Genomic DNA, 20,000 nt, shown 5'->3' with positions numbered 1-20,000 from the left:
GCTGTTATTTTAAAATAAAACCTTGAAATTCCAGGTTAATTTGGTAACGAGGCATTAAAATGATGCAAAACAACCACAAAGTAAAATAATTTTATCCGCATTCTCATCTACAAACTACTTTAAAAGCTATTTAATAGCTTGTTGACAATCAACCTATAGAGACATTGTATAACAATGACAAAATGTACAATATTATGACGAACTAAAGAAGGTAATGAAATAGACAGATCTTTTGTTTCTGTCATCAACATGGATTAACATGCAAACCACTTAATGGTTGTATTGTGTTGTAAATCACAATGGAATATATCTTTATTTAATGCTGTGCAGAACACGTGGGCTTCCTGTAAAATAACTCAATTTCATTTTTCGTTTTTATGCCTTAAGGCATAAACCTGTTTTCATCCCCTACTACTCAATAATTATTATGATAATTAAGTCAAAATAAATGCATAGATAGATAGATAGATAGATAGATAGATAGATAGATAGATAGATAGATAGATAGATAGATAGATAGGGTTGAATAGATAGAATAGGGTTGAATTACGTCATATTATTTATTTTACAGAATAAAAGATTGAATGAAAATGACTATAATATATACATATAAAGAAAACATCTGAAGTCAATACATAATAACTAAGAACTAACATTAAATGGATCTTGAAGTAATTAGTTACTAAGAAAGAATAATTCTTAAAAAAGATAAAATATTTACGTCATGAAAACCTCAAGTGCGTTAAAAACTATAAAACTTATTTCAAAATCTGTCTGCCGTGAAAACTGGATTGAATTGGCGTGCCTTTCAGAGATTATACTGCTTAGCATTTCGTGGGGGCAGCAAATTCCTGGTCTTGCTGTCTTTGTTTTCCAAGATTTTCTGGAACAGTCTGTCTTAACAACTGCCTCATCATACACAAAACATTGGAAAATGATATGCATTGCCCTCTTTTGATCTGCCTCTAGCTCGGGAGAAAGATACACAGGTAGACTGTCATGAAAAACTGGGCAATCCATGCATATTCCTTGATTGGGCGGATGCAGGTCCGATAGAACTGCAATAATTCATTAGGGCCTAGAACTGCACGCTTTAATTGAGAAAAACAAAACATGCATTTCCTAGCTTTCTTAACAACTTCCTTCATGTGATGGTTCCATTTTAGATCACTCAATAGCCTGCACAATAGTTGTTATTGGGGATGCAAATGTGGGTTTTGGTAATGCACTCAGATTACTACCAGCTTGGGTACCCTGTGGTTTATCAGCACCCACTTTCACGCCACAAAAGAAAAAAAATGGTAATTGGGTTAAATTGTCAAAAATATGTCATTATATTTGGGAGGAGTGAAAAAAGATCCAGGAATAGATGTAGAGGAAAACATATTTTTATGATTTAATAGGGAAGGTGAATGGGATTTTTATTGGTGTGACGTTGGATGGATGAGAGAATTCTTTGATCATATGTACATGGAAGAACATGTCAAGATCTGCCATTTTAGGAACCACTATGAGGTACAAATAGGTATATGAAGTAGTACTTACTTGATAGCAGTTCTCAGGGTCTTTCCTATGGTGTCTTCAAAGGGACATACATTCTCTTTCTTCATTTTTTTTCACTTGCGACTTACTTACTACTTAGCTGCTACTTTCTTGCGACTTAGCTGCTACTTTCTTTCCAATTAGCTGGGTTAGAGTTAGGGTTAGGCTTCACATTGTAACATTGTAATTAGCCCAATCCTAACCCTAACCCTAACCCTAAGTCGCAAAAAGGAGCAAGTAGCAGCTAAGTAGCAAGTAAGTCGCAAGTGGAAAAAAAAAGAGTGGAGAAAATGTATGTCCCTCTGTACATTCCAGGTAAATGAAACACATCATTGAAATGTGTCATTGAAAAAAAGACAACAAATCTTTGAGAATCCCAAATTAGTTGGCTGTTTTAGAAGCACAGCTGGTCAGTACATGTACCCAGTGATAAAAGGGGAACTTGAACCTGGGAACCCGCCATGTGTTAGGCACCCTAACAACTTGGCTTTGGCCTCGTTTACATAAATGTTTCTTGTGATTTTCCCAGGTAAATTGTCTTGAATCAACAAAAATAGCTAGTGTACATGAACACTTAAATGCTGCCGTTGAATAAGTCACATATTTGCAGATCATACATTTTTTTGCATATTTGTCAGATTTGTATCACATTTACAAACTCAAGGCGAAGCCAAGAGTTTGTAAATGTTTTACAGATCTACTGCTCATATTGTATTTATTACTTGCAGGGCCTGTAAAAATGAACTTTGAATTTTGTTTCCATTTCTATCCGTAGTTGACTCGAAAAAACCTCATGGCTAAGAATTTAAAAAGACTCAAGAAACAGTTAGAAAGAGAGTATGGAAAAGATGAAGCTGCAAAGTATCCTTATAATCTATATTCCGTGGTATATGCAACAAGATAAATAATTATTATGTTGAGATGAAGATGAACTATAAATGAAAGGTTTCCCAAGGCATGCACAGTTGTTTACAGTATTTTGTCCATCAGTGGTGAACATTATGCAAAGATTTGTATAACATATTAATACCCTCAAGGGCAATCTGTTTAAACTGTTTTATCAGGGGTTTTTTCTCTCTAGGGGAGCAGGAATAGCATAGTGGTGAGAGCACGGTTTGCCACCCACCAATGTGGCCCTGGTTCGATTTCCAGACTTGGCGGCGCTCCAGGTGTTGCCTTTGTTTGCGACGCATACAATAAACAGAGAAGAGATAGAGATGCTTAACTTTATTCTGAAGGCTTCTAGAACTTGGGCATTTTACAACATGACGTCATTCAACCATTCCTCAAGCCTCGTTCAGAAGCTACATGTATAATGTTACTGTGGTCATCACCACCATTTTCAACTTAATTGTTTAGTTCTCTAAACAGCCTGGAGTTTACAATGTTATTCCTGAGTGGACATTACTTATGGCTTGTCAGTGTAATAGTAATAATTATTTTTACCAGAAATTTTAAGCAATTGTCTTATATAGTCACCTGAAAAATTCAGGTGGCTCCAACAGGATTTGAACCTGTGACCTCTGCGATATCCATGTAATGCTATACCAACTGAGCTATGAAGCCACACAGTTGGGAGCAGGGCAGTTTGTTATGGTAATTGTGAAGAAGGGCTCCCCAAAAAACCTGTCGGTCGACTGTTTTCCGACTGTTGGCTGTCTGTTGGCCGACTGTCGGTCGACTGTTGGCTGACTGTCGGCCAACAGCCGGCTAACAGATTTTGCCACAAACACAGACTTCAAATTCACTTCACTTCACTTCAAATTATTTCATTCAGAAGTAATAATAGTGAGAACAAAACCGTACTAAAAAGGCAAGCCTGGTTCATCGTCAACACTGACGAAAATTGGCCAAAGCTGAACACTACTCCAATCTATTTGATGAAGTGAAAACCGCTGGCGCTTACTGGAGACTACTAAAAAAGGCATCAGGAAATACAAAAACAAACAATCAGGCCCGTCAATTAAAGAAGGACGATGGAACACTCACAGCAAACGACACTGAAAAAGCAAACCTACTTAAAACAGATATTTCTGCACCATCGCCACAAACCTGATTGGTCTTGCGGGCGAAAGCCAGCCAATACAGGTTTGCAGCCGGGAAACAGACCCGCAGTCTTTAACAAATATAATAATTAGACAGAAGGAAATTGAACCAGAACCAGCAACAGAACCAGACGGAGTGCCAGCACGACTTTTGAAGTCCGCGGGGAGGCCAATCGCTTTATCTCTCAAGAGAATATTCAAACACAGCGCCAAAGCTTGCATGCCACCAGTTCAGTGGAAGATAGCCAGGGTCAGTGCAGCTTTCAAAAAAGGAAGACCGGACGTGCTACAGACCACTCTCTATTCTTAGTATCCCAAGCAAGTTAATGGAATCATGTGTTGCAAGTAACATCATTGATCATGTGGTCACATGAAATCTACTTGATTACGGACAATGGGCCTATAAGAAGGGAAAATCGACGGAAAAGCTACTAATACAAATAACAGAGAAGTGGAGGATAGCAGTGGATAGGAAGCTACTGGTGGGAGTGTTGTTTGTTGATTTCACCAAAGTCTTTGACACTGTGGCACAATATATTATTACAAAAGCTAAATGATCTTGGAATCAGAGGAGATATATGGCTGTGGCTGAGCCACTACCTTGCAGAATGAAGACAGTTTGTCAGAGTGAACGGACGCAACTCAGACACACAGTATATACTGCACAGTGTACCCCAGGGCTCAGTTCGGGGACCTACCTTATTCTCCCTCTTCACAAACGACCTCCCAAAGTCAGTACGTTCAGCAGAAACTTACTAAGTCTTGTACGCAGTCGACAGAACTCAATACTGTGTTGCAGAAAACATCGACGCGTTAACAAATAAACTCAATAATGCCTTGGCAGACTTGTAGAAATGCTGCGACAACAATCAATATTGGTACCACACCCGGACAAGTGCAAGGCAGTGATCATGCAACGGCAACCCTTCATTGGTCCAATCCAGGCTTTGCGTCTCGGAAACAACACTAGGGAGCTTAAGATCTACGACGACGACGTTGACGAAAACGCCACAAAACAATGATATCATTGGTTAAAAGAGCACAAACATGACAAATTTTAGCTCATATTTTTGCGGTTCTCTGCATGACGATGACATGAAATCACTAAATTTTAGGTTTTGACAACAACATGAGCATGCAACAGAGAATCTTTCATTCTCTATTTTCAGTTTGAAACCGCTCGTACCAATTGATTTTTAGGAAACTTCGCCCACATTGTATGAAGTGAACGAGGTGGAATAATCGCGAGAGACTTTTACTAGAGGCGAAGTTCTATTTTGAGGTGACGTTTTCGTCGACGTCGCCGTCATAGATCTTAAGGTCCCTACTGTAAATTGGACAACATTAGAACGTCTTCTAGGAGTGCATGTCGACAATAAGATGGCCTGGTCAGATCACGTTGCAAATGTCGCGAAGTCTTTTGCATCTAAACTGAGCCTACTTCGACGCGTGCAGTCCCTCCCCCGAAAGCAATTGGAAGTCTTTTATACAAAAGGTATATTGCCATCGGTCACATACGGCCTAGTTAAACTGTTTGGGGGTCATGCAACAAGACACACTTCAGCAACCTGGAAAAACTACACGCTAGAGCTGGACGTATCGTGTATCATGGGACACCAGTACTGCAGGCTGGAATGGTGCCAGGATATATCTGTGATTTAGTCAAGATTAGAAGGCACAAATGTTACTCCCAGAGATCTGCTAATGAGCCACTACTACTGATGGCACCTACTGTAAAAATGAGGAAAACACTAGGAGACAGAGCATACGTGACTGCGGCCCCTGCTGTCTGGAGCAAACTCCTGAGCTACATAAGATCTGAACAGTCTATAAGCAGATTAAAGACATATCTTTTAGACAAGCTTTTGTCTGTTTAGAAAACAGTTAGCTGTGCAGACTATGTATGTTCTGACATTACTTTGTTTTTAGAAATGTCCAATGTGTTTACTATTACAATCAATAGGTATTTTATTAACATAACAAAATTTGTAATTACCGGTAACAAGCGCATTTGATTATATCCATATTCTATTTTGTGCCTTATATAAGTATTAAAAGAAACCCATAACGTGTAACGGCCCCTTGTGTGCTTGGAAACAAGCTTCTGAATATTCAATTTTCAAAGTACCATATTTGGAACAACAAGAGTGAGGGGTTTCCAAATATGGTACTTAGCAGTGAAACATTCAACCAATCAGTTGGCACTGAATATTCGGAAGCTGTGAACGCGCGTTACACGTTTCAACCCTTATGGGTTTCTGGTATTAATTTATTATGTTTTATTGTGTCAAGTCTCTGTTGCCATTATCATTTCTTTCCTTGACTTCATACAAGATGTGACTTCTTTCCAACTACGTTTGAGCTTCCGGTAAGTTTGAAATTAGGTAACATTTTCTGCATTTTTTAAAATTCAGAAATGACTATCTAATTTTCGCCGACTGTCAATGCTTACTCTAGATGGAGTATCATATCTTTGTGGAGGAATTTAAAAGGAACCCTGGTACAACATGGATAATGAAGCCTGTAAGTTTTCACAGCTATTATAATGTGTACAAGTATACAGAATGATTTGAACTTACTTAACCATTAATATTTATTTCAATAATAATATTATATGGGCAAGGTTGGGTTAGGTAGAGTTAACATATATTTTTTAACAATATGTAACTTTACAGTCAAAACTGCTTGAAAACTTGACAGGTGCACCAATTTGCATAATCTGCCAAGGTCGTAACAAGCGTGATTTGCCTTTCATTTTAAACTCATTTCTCTGTCCCATCTTTGGAATTCGAAACATACTGTCTCAAGTTTGAGGATAATGGTAAGATTACAGAAAGGTAATGTTGCTAGTGTGAAATGACCGTTGTTTGACAGATTATGACAGATTGTGCAAATCAGTAAACCTGTGAAATTCTCATGTCGGCCTGGCACCGGAAGCCAGCAATATTCCAATCAAAATTCGAGCTTTGAACTGAGGCTTGATTTTAATTTTGCATTATTCATCCGACGAACAGATTATTGAAATGATTACTGAAATCAAATTTGCAAGTATTATAACGAAATCATTGATCCGCTCGTCAGAGGAACGCTTGAATTGTTTTCACTGTAATCCATTGACCAGTTCCTAAACTGCCCCCAGTGGACAAAAGTAAAATCATCTACATCAGATGTAGCTAGACAGAGTAAAATCTACCAAGTCTAGTCTTACTCCTTGGAGTCAATGGGTTAAAAGGGGGCATAGTTTTTTATAGGTTGTAGGGTTGTTTAAAATCCACTGACTCCTAAACAGCCCCTGGCCCAACAGGCTCGATTTGCAGCCGTTTTGGGAGTGCCGTTAACATCCTCCTCCCAACAAACAGGTGCATCACTGGTCTGCATCGTTTGTCCGTGACGTAGCACCTGTCACAAATTGTATGTTGTACTCAGCCAATTGTATTTTGTACTTGGCAGGAAGGCGACTTTTTGATTGGTGGAAGATGCAATTATTAGCTGGACCCGTGTGGGCGGAGTAACGCAGCCGCACACAACGGCTGGTCAATCGAGCCTCCTGGCCCCATTGACGAGTAAAATATACTTAGGGGACACTTCTAGGAGTCCATGGGTTATTAACCTTTAAGCTAAATTAACAATTGCTGTTAACAGTTCTTGAGTGCTAGTAACAATATTAAGTAAAGCTACGATCCTCGCCGTTATTTGCAATTGCGTAGAGAAGCCTAAAAATTTCAGGACTTCAACGGAGTTTAAACTTGTGACCTTGCAATACCGGTGACGATGCTCTAACCAACTGAGCTTTGAAGCCATTGATGTTGGGAGCTTTTCATTTGTGGGTTTAAATGTTCCCATGAAGAATGAAGCAATGAACGAAGTGATATATGAAATGAATCATATGTTGAACTGTAGATACGAAATCAAGTGAAGCTATGATCCTCGCAGTTATGGCTCTCTATGCAATTGCAAAAATTGCGTGCAACTGCGAGGATCATAGCTTCACTTGGTTTCATATCCACAGTTGACATCCACATATGAATCATTTCATTCTTTGATTCATTCATCACGGGAACATTTGAACCCACAAATGACCAGCTCCCAAAATCAGTGGCTTCATAGCTCAGTTGGTTAGAGCGTTGCACCGGTAACGCGAGGTCACGGGTTCAAATCCCGTTGAAGTCCTGAATTAATTTGTCAGGCTTTTCTACGCAATTGCTAATATTGCGCTCAGAACTACAAGGATCGCGGGATTTCATATAAGCAGTTCAACATGTAGGCCTCCACTCACGTCTGAAGAAGCATTATCAAAATAACCTAGAAAAGCATTGTACCTTCAAGAAAAATAAAAATCATGACATTTCCCAAAATTATGATACAAGTTGGTTAGCAACGGGTGAAAGCACAACTGAAAAATCAAAGTCTTAGGCAGGAATTGAACCTATGGCCTCCGTACGCTCTACCTATTGAGCTACTAGAACTCCTAGGGGGTTAAGTCGTTTATCTAGGTCTCGAATGGACAGTGTGTCCAGCTATTTTCAGGCTCTACAAAGTCAAGCAAACACCTCAATTTGTTACAAAACCAATGTTACCGAGGTCGTAGGTTTGATTACTGCCTTGGACGCTGATTTTTCAGTTGTCCTTTTGCTGGTTGCCAACAAACTTGTATCTTATACTCTTCTTTGGCCCATTACACCTTTCCATCATTCATTCATATATTCCTAGAATTATATATTGCATTTTGTATTATTTTGTTATTTTTGTCACTAACTTATGTGTCTTGGAGACATTGTAGCACAAGGTGCAAGTTAATGTGTGAGACCGCAATAAAAATAATTTTAGTTAATTTCTTGCAGGTAGGCAAGTCACAGGGAAAGGGAATTTTCCTGTTCAGGAAACTGAAAGATATAATGGACTGGAAAAAGGTTGTTTTAATTAAATTTGATGTTTTTTTATTTGGTTAAAGTTCATTTAACCTAACACAAATGGCAAAGGGTGCCATAACTAAGAAAATCCAAGGAAAAGCTGAATGGTTCCATAACACTCCAAAAGCAGTTTCAAAAATGGCAATTCCTCTGTTCTGTGCAATGCGCAATCATGCATCTGAAAACTGAAAGATTTCTAAGGAGTAGTCTGTCATACCGGTAGTGGTTACAGAGCATTAAAATGCGATTCGTATTAAAGCTAAGTGACCCTCTGACAAAAACCACGTTTGTAAACACTGGTCAAAACTCTTCAAATTCATTTAAGTTTAACTGGATGGTTGGGAATGAAAGCAGACTGTGCAAGTGATTGATGATTGCAGCGACTGGAAAAGTGTACGGGAACGATACCAGGCTTCATTGACATCAGTAACATAATAAAAATAATGCTGTTAGGCACTGCAGAGATCCAGAGTTTCATCTCTATAATGACATGTGGCTTCAACCTGTAGCTCACTTTTTCCCACTGCAAGTGCAGTGGTTTGGTGTCAACCCTAGTGAGTCTCTAAGAAGCATAGTATTAGCATATGGAGGACATGCACCTCCATATCATAGTGACAATAAAGACATATCATAGTGACAATAAAGACATAGAAAACAACAATTTCCTTTAATTTATTATATTACTAGGAAGATCCTTATCGCGCTGCAATGTCAGATGACAGGGTAAGTTCATAGATCATAGCTTGTTAGGGAGTTTAAGATACCACGACGGCTATGGCGACGAAAACGGCACTTCTGTTCGAAGTATTTCATGATTATTCCATCTTGTTTATATTATACAATATGGGCAAAGTGTCCTATAACTGGATTGGTACGGACGGATTTGAAGTAAAGAGTGAGACTGAAAGATTCACTGTAGTTTGTCCACGTTGTCGTCAAAACCTTAAATTTGGTCATTTCACGTTGTAGTTTTGACGAGTACGGAAGAGAATTGTTCAAAAATGCGTGCCGCACGTGCAGCACGATCATTTTGGTTCTTTTAACCAATAATATCACTGCATTTTGGCGTTGCCGTAGCCGTGGCCGTCGTCGTTTCTTAAACTCCTTGTTAATGCTTAGTTACCGGTAGGTATCAGCCGCAACCAGTTGTCAGAGCACATAAAATACCGGTAATTTTATTTGCCCAAGAATTTTTATGACATGCTGGAAACAGAAATAATATCTGGTAGAAAGACATTTTAGTTAGTTGAAATACCCAAAACTTCACTTATTCATTCATTTTCCTAACCTTCCATTTAGAAAGATGAAAAAGAAACACCAGAGGCATACATTGTACAGTGGTATGTGGAAAACCCATACTTAATAGGAGGTAAGTCGCAAGGGCTACTGTTGGTGTTAATGTTACCTTTCCAGGGTCATCATCTTATCTCTAGTGATCGACGTCTTCATCGTTGTGATCATTATCCTACTTCTCTGTATCATCACTATCGAAATCAATTTCACCTCTGCCATGGTGGTAATCATAATCATCATTATCAGCAATTAGTATCTGATTAACATTGTCAGCACTTTTGGAGATTCCTGCATGGTTCAAGTACCTCTCGCTCCGCAATGCTTCCTAAATAAACAGGTGCATTTATATGACTGGTAAAATAAACTGTTTTCTTTGTGTTGCAGGGAGAAAGTTTGATTTAAGAGTTTATGTCCTTGTAACTTCAGTAAGTGTTTTCGTCACTTACAGTAATTTAAACAGTTTAAGTCACTAATTTACATTGACTGATAAGTGTACAAGAAATTGTGGAATATGCCTAAAAGTTACTAAAAATGGCTTACTTTAATGAGCACGTTGTGGTTCCTATTGTTTTCTATGGTTGTCTTCTTTAAACTGCCTTTGTCCGCATTAGAAATTTTGATCTGCCAATTGTACTGAGCAAACATAACTCACCTTGGGATGTTATCATTGCTATCTTAGTATGCCCCTTTGTGTGCCTGGCTTTACCGAGAAGGTTTTGCAAGATTTTCAAATACAAGGTTCTCTTTGGATGCAATAGATGATACATGTATCCTCCTGCCATTTGTCTTTAGATTGATGTTTTTGTTCTTCCACATATTCTTGATTGCTGTCTTGACTTGATATTTTTTCCTCGTGGGATACAAGAATTCACACCAAACTGAAGATCTTCTACACAAGTAGAGAAGCTTTTTTTGTTGGGAAGTCCCTTTGCCTGTAGTGTAATAGTAAGGATTGTATTGCTCAATGAAGCAATTACATGTAACATTCAGTAGTGAGTGAGTGAGTCTTTACTTTCATCAGTCAGTACATTTATAAGTGTGTGGCATGTGCCAAAGAGACGTAAAATCAAGAGCTTTTTTATATCTTACTTGAGGCTGGCCTTCATTCACGGCAATTTGATGACACAAAAACCAGAAACTAAGGTTATAATTATTCAGCTATGTGTTGTAAAATGATTGGCACCTTTTCTTCCCCACATTTTAGATGGAGATTTAGTTCTTTCAAATCTTTCACTTATTGTGGAAATTGGAAGACTGCATATGCTGACCACTCTTTTTTACATTGACCGGTTTATGAAGTAACTCTGTGGTCCTAAGCACTAGGCCTAATGAGTCAGGCAACCAATCCTTCAGTCATAGTGGGTGGAGCATGGCTGAGAAAGTCAGTCACTTCATTGACCATAGTTCACCATCCAGGTTATATCCTTGACATTAGAGTATTGCAGATGTTCACCTCACCAATGTTGCCATTCAGAAGACAGCTCCTGATTATGATGCTGAAAAGGTGTGTTGAAAATCAATATTCAACACCTCAAGCAATGCTACATTTACATGAAAGTTCCACTACAGTACATACATGCATAGGCAACTGACAAGTGGGTGCGTATTTCTGATGAAAGTAAAATCCAGCAAACAAGAAGTTGTGGTAAACCCTTTCAAGTTTTGTGTTTTTGTAATAATATCCCTCTAAACCCAAGTCACTCATTTATTTTTACATCCAACTATCTTATTCTCATTGTTGGCCAAGATCTAAAAATGTTTTAAAGCCGGCGACACATGGTTGTCAACAGGTCAAAACTATTTAACAATTATTCCTCGAGCCCGAATGGGCTCTGAGTCAATAGCCCATGAGGCCGAAGGCCGAATGGGCTATTGACTCAGAGGCCATGAGGGCGAGAGGAATAATTGTTTTAGTAAAATCCAACTAGTTGGTCAAGAAAATATCGAGACGAAACATCTTTCGCTAGTTAAAGCTAGACTTTAATTGTTGTTTTGGTTTTTAAAGCTGGCGCTTTTCGCTACTAGTGGGCTATAACAAATAGCCTACTAGTAGCGCAACCAATCAGAACGCAGCATTAATAATAGACCACTAGTTGGATTTTACTAATAACTGTTATTCACTAGTCACTCTTACGCCGATGACACACGACTCAACATCGTGCAACATTTGTTGCTCAACAAATGTTGAACAGTGGCCGTGTTTTCAAGAGCGGTTTTTCAGGTCGCGTAGAGAATGAAAACCGAAAATTCCGTCAAAACAGTTCCTTTCCCAAGTCGCTTAAATTTAAGCGAGTCGGCAAAATTCAATAGAATTCTCATTAAATTTAAGCCACCAAACCAGGTAGTTATAATGAGGAGTTGCTTGCGGTTATTCGAATCGGAAATACAACAGGCATGCGATTTTTATTATTGTATTGGCACGATCTCTCTCCTCATTTAATCTTACCCGTGAAAACAGGTATCATGTGTAAGTCGCTTAACGAAGTCTGCAAACAAACCACTTTCATAAATGTTAAGTGAGACAACCGCTGTCGTGAAAACACGGTCAATGTTGCACAGACGTGTTGAATGAGAGAGAGCTGGTCTCTATTTTCGTTCAACATCGTTCAACGTGTTGAATGGCATATTTCAGCGTTCAACATGGTATGACACACGGTTCAACATTTTTTGACCAACGAATGTTGAACAGTGTGTCATGCCATGTCGAATGTTGAAATAAGCCATTCAAGATGTTGAACGAAAATAGAGACCAGCTCTATCGGGTTCAACACGTCCAGCAACATTGTTCAACATTTGTTGAGCAACAAATCATTAATGTTTCAGGATGTTGAACCGTGTGTGGTCAGCTTAAGAGTGACTAGTGAATAACAGTTAATAGTTTTGACATTTTTCAATTTCAAAATTAATAAGAGGAAACCTCATGGAATGTCCTCCATCTACCTCTGAGATGAGATGACTCTGCGAATGTAACAAGCAACATTATTCTTGTTTTTTAACATTAAAATTAATATGTTCAGGGTTGCAAGTGGTCTTTACAACAGCTAAGAAGGTATCTGGTGGCAAAACATGGCATAGAGAAGGTAAACATAGTAACCATTCTATCGCTGTAGTGTTAGAAGTTCATTCCCAGTATGTGAACAAAAAAGAACTTTACTCACATTGACACATCAGTGGGGAGGTACAAAAGGTCTAAAGGCAGGATTGGCACAGTGGGAAGAGCACTCGCCTTCTGCAAATGTGGCCCACGTGCAATTCCCAGACTTGGGGGGGGGGGCGGTGGGGTCATGCGATTTTTAAATGGTGCTTCCCAGATCCCACCAGCTCCCCCTCCCTCATAAAAAATGAATGGTCCTTAGTATATCCACGTGCTTTAGCGGGCCTTGGATTTTTGGCCGATCCAGTTAGTGACGTCAAAGAAGGCAAGAATGTTAAAATTCCATTCTGAATCATATAGTCCCATATTTCTATAGGACTTAACAAAAAGCTCAAGATTTTCAAGAAGACTTCTATTTTTACACTTTTGCACATTCCTTTCCGATGACGTTTTTTCCTTCTCCTCAAAGTACCATCCTACAATTTGATATCTGAACAATGTCCCCAATTATTGGTGCCTCAACACTAAATACAGTTGACACTGAGGTAAAGTTTATTATTAATTTGGAATCTTGGCTTGGAAGAGTATGGTTTTCTCAGATTTGAAAATTATTTCAATGTTGGGTTCAAGCCTAGCGGCTGGGAGTTTTTTTCCCTTCAATTTCTATCCTAATGAAGCAGGTAGACCTTTTTTAACCTGCCTATTGTATTGCAGTCATCATTAATTTTTATCTTTCCAGGTAGAAACTTTGGTTAGAGATATGGATAACATCTTCATCAAGAGTATACAAGCCGTTCAAAAAGTTATGATTAATGATAAACATTGCTTCGAATTGTATCCTTTTTATCGAGTTGTTGAGATTTTCCCCCCTTTTTGAAATCTAGTGGGATGAGAAGAACAAATCATGGCTTTTTTGTCAAGTCATTCCAGCTGTGTATTTTTTTTTTGAGTTATTTCATTTAACGACATCATCAAGATATGGTTATGATATTCTTATTGACTCCAGACTTAAACCGTAAGTTGTTACTTAAAGTCTATATGGTGCTTATTTTTTCCCCCGTCTTTTTGACTTTCGTTTGAACATTTATAGCGTCTGGGGTATAGTACTTTTAAAAATTTCCCCGCATAGGGAACTGTTCATTTTTTATAAGTTAGTGGGCGCTGGTGGGATTTGGGGAGGGGGGGGGGGGGGGGTGCGACAAAAAAAGAAAATAAGGGAAAAGAGGGCGGGGGGGGGGGTCACAAGAAATATTTTAGTAAAACTTTGAAATGGCATGATGTTTTAATATGTAAAAAACTGCTATAGGAGAAACATGGAAGGCTGGATACTAATTTCATACAAATTTTCCTTCTGATTTAAAATAACGTTTGACGACAGGAATATTTGCATCCACTAAAGAGAACTTTAAGCTGATGCAACTTTTACTGGCACGCATCTTCATCTTCACTGTCATCAAGCTCTTCTTCGCCGCTTGTGCTGCTGTGGAAGTCATTTTCAGCATTGCTTTCAGTCAGAGTGTACTCTTCAGGGTACATGACGGTGTAAACATAGTCTCTGAATTCCTGCTTCTTGCCGCATTCTTTGGTGAAATAATTCCCTTTCAAGAGCTGTGCGATGTATGACCCATCTCGTCTAAATAACAACGTGGCAGCATCCTCAATTTCAAAACACTCCTCTGGGACGGCCAGCCTAGGAGGGTACACGCAAGGCATTGAGGAAGATCATTTCCAAATGACTGGCAGCCAAGGGTCCAAGCGAAGAAAGAGCATCCGAAAAAATGACCGCTCGAAGGGGGGGCGGGGGGGGGGGGGAGAAGGCATGTGAAAAAAGTTGGTAAGCTGAGGGGGGATCATGCTATTGTCAAATGGTGCTTCCCAAATCCCACCTGCTTTAGCGGGCCTTTGATTTTTGGCCAAGCCAGTTAATGACGCCAAAGAAGGCAAGCATGTAAAAATTCCATTCTGTATCGTCAGAACATTCAAAGCATCCGAAGGGTAACTATAGTCCAATATTTCTATTGCTGGTTTTCACTCATGTGATCAACAGCCATGTTTTTCAACGAAAACAAAAGGAAGCGTTTGCATAATAATAGAGTTAAATTCCCGGAGGATTTGGTCGGGGCACCAACATGGCTGCCTTTTCTTTGTTTAGGCACCAACATGGCGGTCGTGACGTCATGTGAAAACCGAGAATAGGACTTAACAAAAAGCTCTAGATTTTCAAGACTTCTATTCTTACACTTTAGCATATTCCTTTCTGAAGATGCAATCAAGTTACTGCGTTGACGTCATTAGTTACCAGGGCCCAACTAGCTCAGCCCAATTTTTTGTGTATAAATCAAACGCCCGCTAAAACCCATGGATACAACATGAAGGAAAAAGTTTTGAAGTAATGCACCAGACATTATAGAAACGGAGAAAAACAAAGCGTCATAGGAACTTCAAGTTCTGTGCTAGTTTGTGGACTGTATTGTACACTCTTTTTAAAGTATCTACCAAGATGATGGCGTTTATGCATCCCTATGTTCATAGTCATTTTTGTACGTCTGACTGATTTCCGTTAGTACAGCCCTCAGACATATAAGGTCGTGTTCTATTGGGTTAGAACCGCAACTGTTTTCGGTTGAAGCGGTTGAGGTTTCCCAATAGAACACTTTTCCAACTGTTTTCGGTTGAGACGCGGTAACCCCTGGGAATAGTTATCACCAGGCTTCTCAGCGTTGACAAGTTGCAACCCAAGTTCAGGCTCGAAAGCAACACGACAGGAGCCCACGGCCGACTTTAAATGGCCCGCGTAAATGACGGGGGTTGCTGCCGATGCTTTTTCAACCGTTTCAATTTAGTTTGATGCTGGTTGAAAACGTTGATCAACTAAACCAACCGAAAACGGTTTTTCCCAATAGAACCCGAAAAACCCAACCAACTAAAAACGGTTGATCCCAATAGAACACGCCCTAAGTGTCATGATTGTATGCATTTTTCAAACTACCACCATTTAGCATTGCAGTGGCTTTTGAAATCTGGGGAGAGCATCAAATCTAGGGAACAGGATAAGAAATAAAATAACTTCAAACACGGCCTGATTCCGTGTAGATTTGGTGGTCTCCAAGATTGTCATCGCCACATTAACCCAACTGAGATAGTAGCTGTCCATTAGAGGGATAGGATGTCAACGAAGTCACAGAAATGTTGTCTAAGGACCGTAATAATAGATAATTATGACCTACCTTAGTTGGAATGTCCCTGCAAATTCATGAAAAAGTACAACAATAAAAATAGTCTCAATGCCCAAGAGCACAGCAGAAATAGTTCTTTTGACTAAATAAATAGAGCCCAGTTATAGACCATGGCTAATATCAGAATTTGGAGCTGTACTTTGTAATGAACGTTTTTTCGCTCTCAGATGGCTTATCGAAGTGAATGCTTCACCTTCACTGACAGCCAGCAGTCAGTCAGATTATGAGCTGAAGTGTCGTCTACTGGAGGACATGTTGCATATTGTAGACATGGAAAACAGGTGCAAAATGCTTGATATTCTACTTTAAAGGTTTCTGTGAAATGTCTTGGGTTTTCTCTTTCTTCTTGGTTCCCAAGGCATATAATACCTGTACCATACAAGAAATTTTGTTGCTCTGACAAAAAATAAAGATGTGACACATTTTTTATGTCAAGTGCAGGCTTGACATCACTCTTAGATAATTTTGAAATCTCAGTTGGTTCCTGGTTAATCTAACGTGGGTCAACATCTCATTCCCCTTTCTAAGGTTAACCGGACGCGAGAAGCGTGTTGGAGGTTTTGATTTAATGTGGAATGATGGTCCAGTGTACATGGATGATGCTATCACCGCAGACTGCATCCAAAATCCTTCTTATCCAACAAATACATTCTTAGGTAGGTGTGAAATGTCTCAAAACAGGCTCTTTTTAGGTAAAGAAAGTTCTTACAGTTGCATTTCCTAAATTTCTTGAACTAAACGATTTAGTACTGAAGTTATGTCTTCATCAATATTGACTTTGGCATACTTGGAAATGCTCCACCGGGTCAATAAAATAATTATTACTGAAGGAGGTATTTAAAGGTTGTTTGGGAGTGAAACAGAAAAGTTTCATTTTATGCAGCAAGTTGATAAAGGTAAATTGACAAAAGTAAGAATGATTTGAGAGAAGACATTTTGGGCATTAGTCCTTCGTCAGAGCGAATTGAATTCATTAACCAGTCAACCCCTCCAGTAACCCCTGGAAGTGAGACTTACTGTAACAGATTTTACTCTGTCTAACGCCAGGGCCCGGTTGTTCGAAAGACGATTAACTTAATCCAGGATTAGCGTAAACTTTTGTTTTATGTTTTCAACTTTTTGATGAGAGTTTCTTTTCCTTATTTCTGTTTTTCAAGATTAACGTATTCTAATGTAAAGTTTTGCCGACTATCAGCGTTGAAAAGCATTTGGGAGTAGAGAAATAAACTCCTTGGTTAATTTTTAACCTGGGATTAGCATTAATCGGCTTTTGAACAACCGGGCCCTGATGTTTTTACTCGTCAACTGAACTGGGGATGTTCTAGGGCGCCTGAGTGGTCAATAGGTTAATCAGGCATTAATTTGCTGTGGTGAAGGGCTGATGCCCAGGGCGCCAGCTTGCAAATCTTTGTTATGGTGGTTAGTTAACAATGATTAGAGCAGTTTTCAATTGAGTGTCGTAAAACCAAAACCAAAGTAATTACTTTGGCCAATCAAAAAGGTCGGAGACAATCCAGTAAACCAATCAAAACTCGTAGTAATTACACGTAACCGACACAAAGCGCGGGAAAATGTGCACGCGCAAGCCACGATTGGTTTTGGTTTCACTTCTGATTGGTTGAAAAAATGGCGCGAAAACTTTGAATCAATCACTGAGTGAAGTAATCATAAACCAAAGTAATTCACTAATTGCTTTCGACAGTCAATTGAAAACCGCTCTATTAGTATAATTACATAGGTTATTATTGAAAATTCTCTACACTCATTGGTTGCGCTTGAGGTGATCATTACGCGATAATCACCTAAGTGGTGTTTCAAAAGTGGCTGCAAGCCGTTTTGTCGAGGTGAGAGACGAAGAAATTAAATGTTTTGAATAATCACCTTTGCAATTATACTCACCTCGCCTTCAGCGAATAATTGTTGATTATTTGCCGAAGGTGAGGTGAATATCAGTGAATAATGTTGTTTTAGTATTTATTGCATGTACGTTGGTGATTATTTGAAAAATATGCATTTTCAATAAAAGAATTAATTTCTTCGTCTGTCACCTCGACAAAACGGCTTGTGGCCATTTTGAAAAAAAAAAAAAGGATTCTAAAGGTGTAATAGTCACCTCAAGGGCAACCAATTAGTGCAGAGAATTTTCAATAATCACCCATGTAATTAAACTAATTTACCTGCACTGTCTCATGAATTATTCAAGCCAGGTGCAAGCAAAAAATAAATGCTATTGCATTTCCGGTAAGCAGCCCATAAGTAGCATTGCAATGTTTCATTCAGGATGGAATGCCTTAATTAAACCAACTTAAACGAAGAAAATTTATCCTGTTGTCTCTACTATGGTAAAGATTTATGAGCGAAGGGCGATTCTGTGGTCTTGCTAATTATAACATACTGGTCAGAGAGGAGATGCATGATTTATTGGCACCAGTACAGACAGTAGAATTACATATGGTTTTCCCTTTTAAATCTCTCAAATTGCATGGGTTGGTCTGTTGTCCTCAAAGGCATACCTTCATTTTCTTTCAGGTTGTGACAATAGTGATCGTGACAAACAGTTAAAGCAGGTCTTCAAGAATGCGCAGATGTTGAAAAAAGTGTGACAAGTTGAAAATCATCGTTGTCTTCGGCTTTGCCATGATCATTGTTTGGCAATAACCTCTCAGGACAGGATGATCTATGCAGCATGCTTGGTTAGACCTAATTTATGGACCATGGGACAGTGTCTCCTGAAAGTGATACATGGACAAGAAGGATAACATCTGACTGAAATTACAAGGTCAACCATGCCAGAGCTCCCAAAAATCAAAGCAATGAACCAACCGTGACATTTTAAAAAATACATGTACATGTAACTGGTTTTATTTCGATTTAAGATAGAGTTGCCACTAATCTAGCTGTGCACAGCGACTTTGCTATTGCAAACAGGGTGCTCTCAGTGCTAGAGAATGAAGGGGTAGTTTCTAAAGAAACTGTGGTGTTGCGTCGGTGGGGAAGTAGTATACAAAAATTTGGTTTTATCAAAGGAGTTGATAATGTAAATTGGCCACCGTACAGAGATTCTAAAAGCTGACGTTTCGAGCGTTAGTCCTTCGTCATAGCGCTAACGCTCGAAACTCTGTACGGTGGCCAATTTACATTATCAACTCCTTTTTGCTCTGCTAGAGGCAGTCCTCAAGAAGGACTAGTGGATTAGGAACATGCTCTCATTAGAGCTTGACCAATGGGTACTCAAAAAACCCTGTTTATTTCATGATCTTCCACATCATCACAATATTCAACATTCCTATAAGAGACCAGCTCTAAGAATTAGAGAATAATAATATTATTACTATGGGCAATAATTTTGCTAACAAAGGGTGTCTACTTGCTTCAGCTACGAGAACTTTTGTAAAATGGTGTAAGAGAAAAAAAAATTGTCCAGAGGACAAAAAAAAGGAACTTAGATGTGAATTTTTAGTATTTATGTACACTGGCTCCTCCAGAATAGTATTTATTACTTTTGCTACCATTATTGCATCCTCTTTGTAATTAAAAATTCTTATTGAGTACATAGAATTTCTGTTAAGTTTCTTTTAAATTAAACATTCAAAGTACAAATGTGTACACATCTTTCATGTAAAATAATTACATCGCTTTGTTGATGTAGAGAATTGAATTATTACTTATTACATCTTTATTGATTATACATTTATACTGACTCAACAAAATATTGCATTTCTGATTGGTCAATCACGAATGCATAAATAGTGTGGCAACTATACCCCCCTTAGGAAAGCTTGTGTACCAGTCCCGCGCAAAGTTGACGTCGGATTAAAATCAGAAAGAAACTACTCGTCGCTGTGTTGTATTAAAGCTTGTTACTGGTATTTATGGTCGA

General features: G+C 38.8%; 2 protein-coding genes across 3 annotated transcripts in view; one reads left to right on the top strand and one right to left on the bottom strand.

Moving 5' to 3' along the window:
* LOC137995165 (probable tubulin polyglutamylase TTLL9) overlaps positions 1–20,000 on the top strand; it is a 27,057-nt gene that overhangs the window by 1,976 nt on the left and 5,081 nt on the right. The window contains exons 4-19 of one of the 2 annotated variants that reach the window (XR_011122262.1): positions 1,404–1,515; positions 2,318–2,403; positions 5,922–5,955; positions 6,045–6,110; positions 8,429–8,497; positions 9,185–9,220; positions 9,797–9,866; positions 10,175–10,215; positions 10,470–10,557; positions 11,236–11,294; positions 12,808–12,870; positions 13,624–13,718; positions 13,861–13,899; positions 16,288–16,401; positions 16,649–16,776; positions 18,650–19,871. Coding sequence is in view for 1 of the 2 variants with exons in the window: in XM_068840744.1 (XP_068696845.1) it covers positions 1,404–1,515; positions 2,318–2,403; positions 5,922–5,955; positions 6,045–6,110; positions 8,429–8,497; positions 9,185–9,220; positions 9,797–9,866; positions 10,175–10,215; positions 10,470–10,557; positions 11,236–11,294; positions 12,808–12,870; positions 13,624–13,718; positions 13,861–13,899; positions 16,288–16,401; positions 16,649–16,776; positions 18,650–18,723 (1,174 nt within the window). In the remaining variant the exon portion in view is untranslated. Of the gene's footprint in view, positions 1–1,403; positions 1,516–2,317; positions 2,404–5,921; positions 5,956–6,044; positions 6,111–8,428; positions 8,498–9,184; positions 9,221–9,796; positions 9,867–10,174; positions 10,216–10,469; positions 10,558–11,235; positions 11,295–12,807; positions 12,871–13,623; positions 13,719–13,860; positions 13,900–16,287; positions 16,402–16,648; positions 16,777–18,649 lie in introns of both variants that reach the window. The other variant, XM_068840744.1, reaches the window with a different exon arrangement.
* The window catches only part of LOC137995184 (p53 and DNA damage-regulated protein 1-like), an 18,244-nt gene continuing 14,654 nt past the window's right edge, over positions 16,411–20,000 (bottom strand). The window contains exon 6 of the mRNA XM_068840762.1: positions 16,411–16,489. Within this exon, the coding sequence (XP_068696863.1) occupies positions 16,426–16,489 (64 nt within the window). The 3' untranslated portion in view covers positions 16,411–16,425. The remainder of the gene's footprint in view (positions 16,490–20,000) is intronic.

The sequence above is a fragment of the Montipora foliosa genome, chromosome 1 (assembly GCF_036669935.1).
Source record: "Montipora foliosa isolate CH-2021 chromosome 1, ASM3666993v2, whole genome shotgun sequence".
Lineage (NCBI taxonomy): Eukaryota > Metazoa > Cnidaria > Anthozoa > Scleractinia > Acroporidae > Montipora > Montipora foliosa.
The sequence above is the reverse complement of the archived record's forward strand: the minus strand, read 5'-3'. Positions and strand labels throughout refer to the sequence as shown.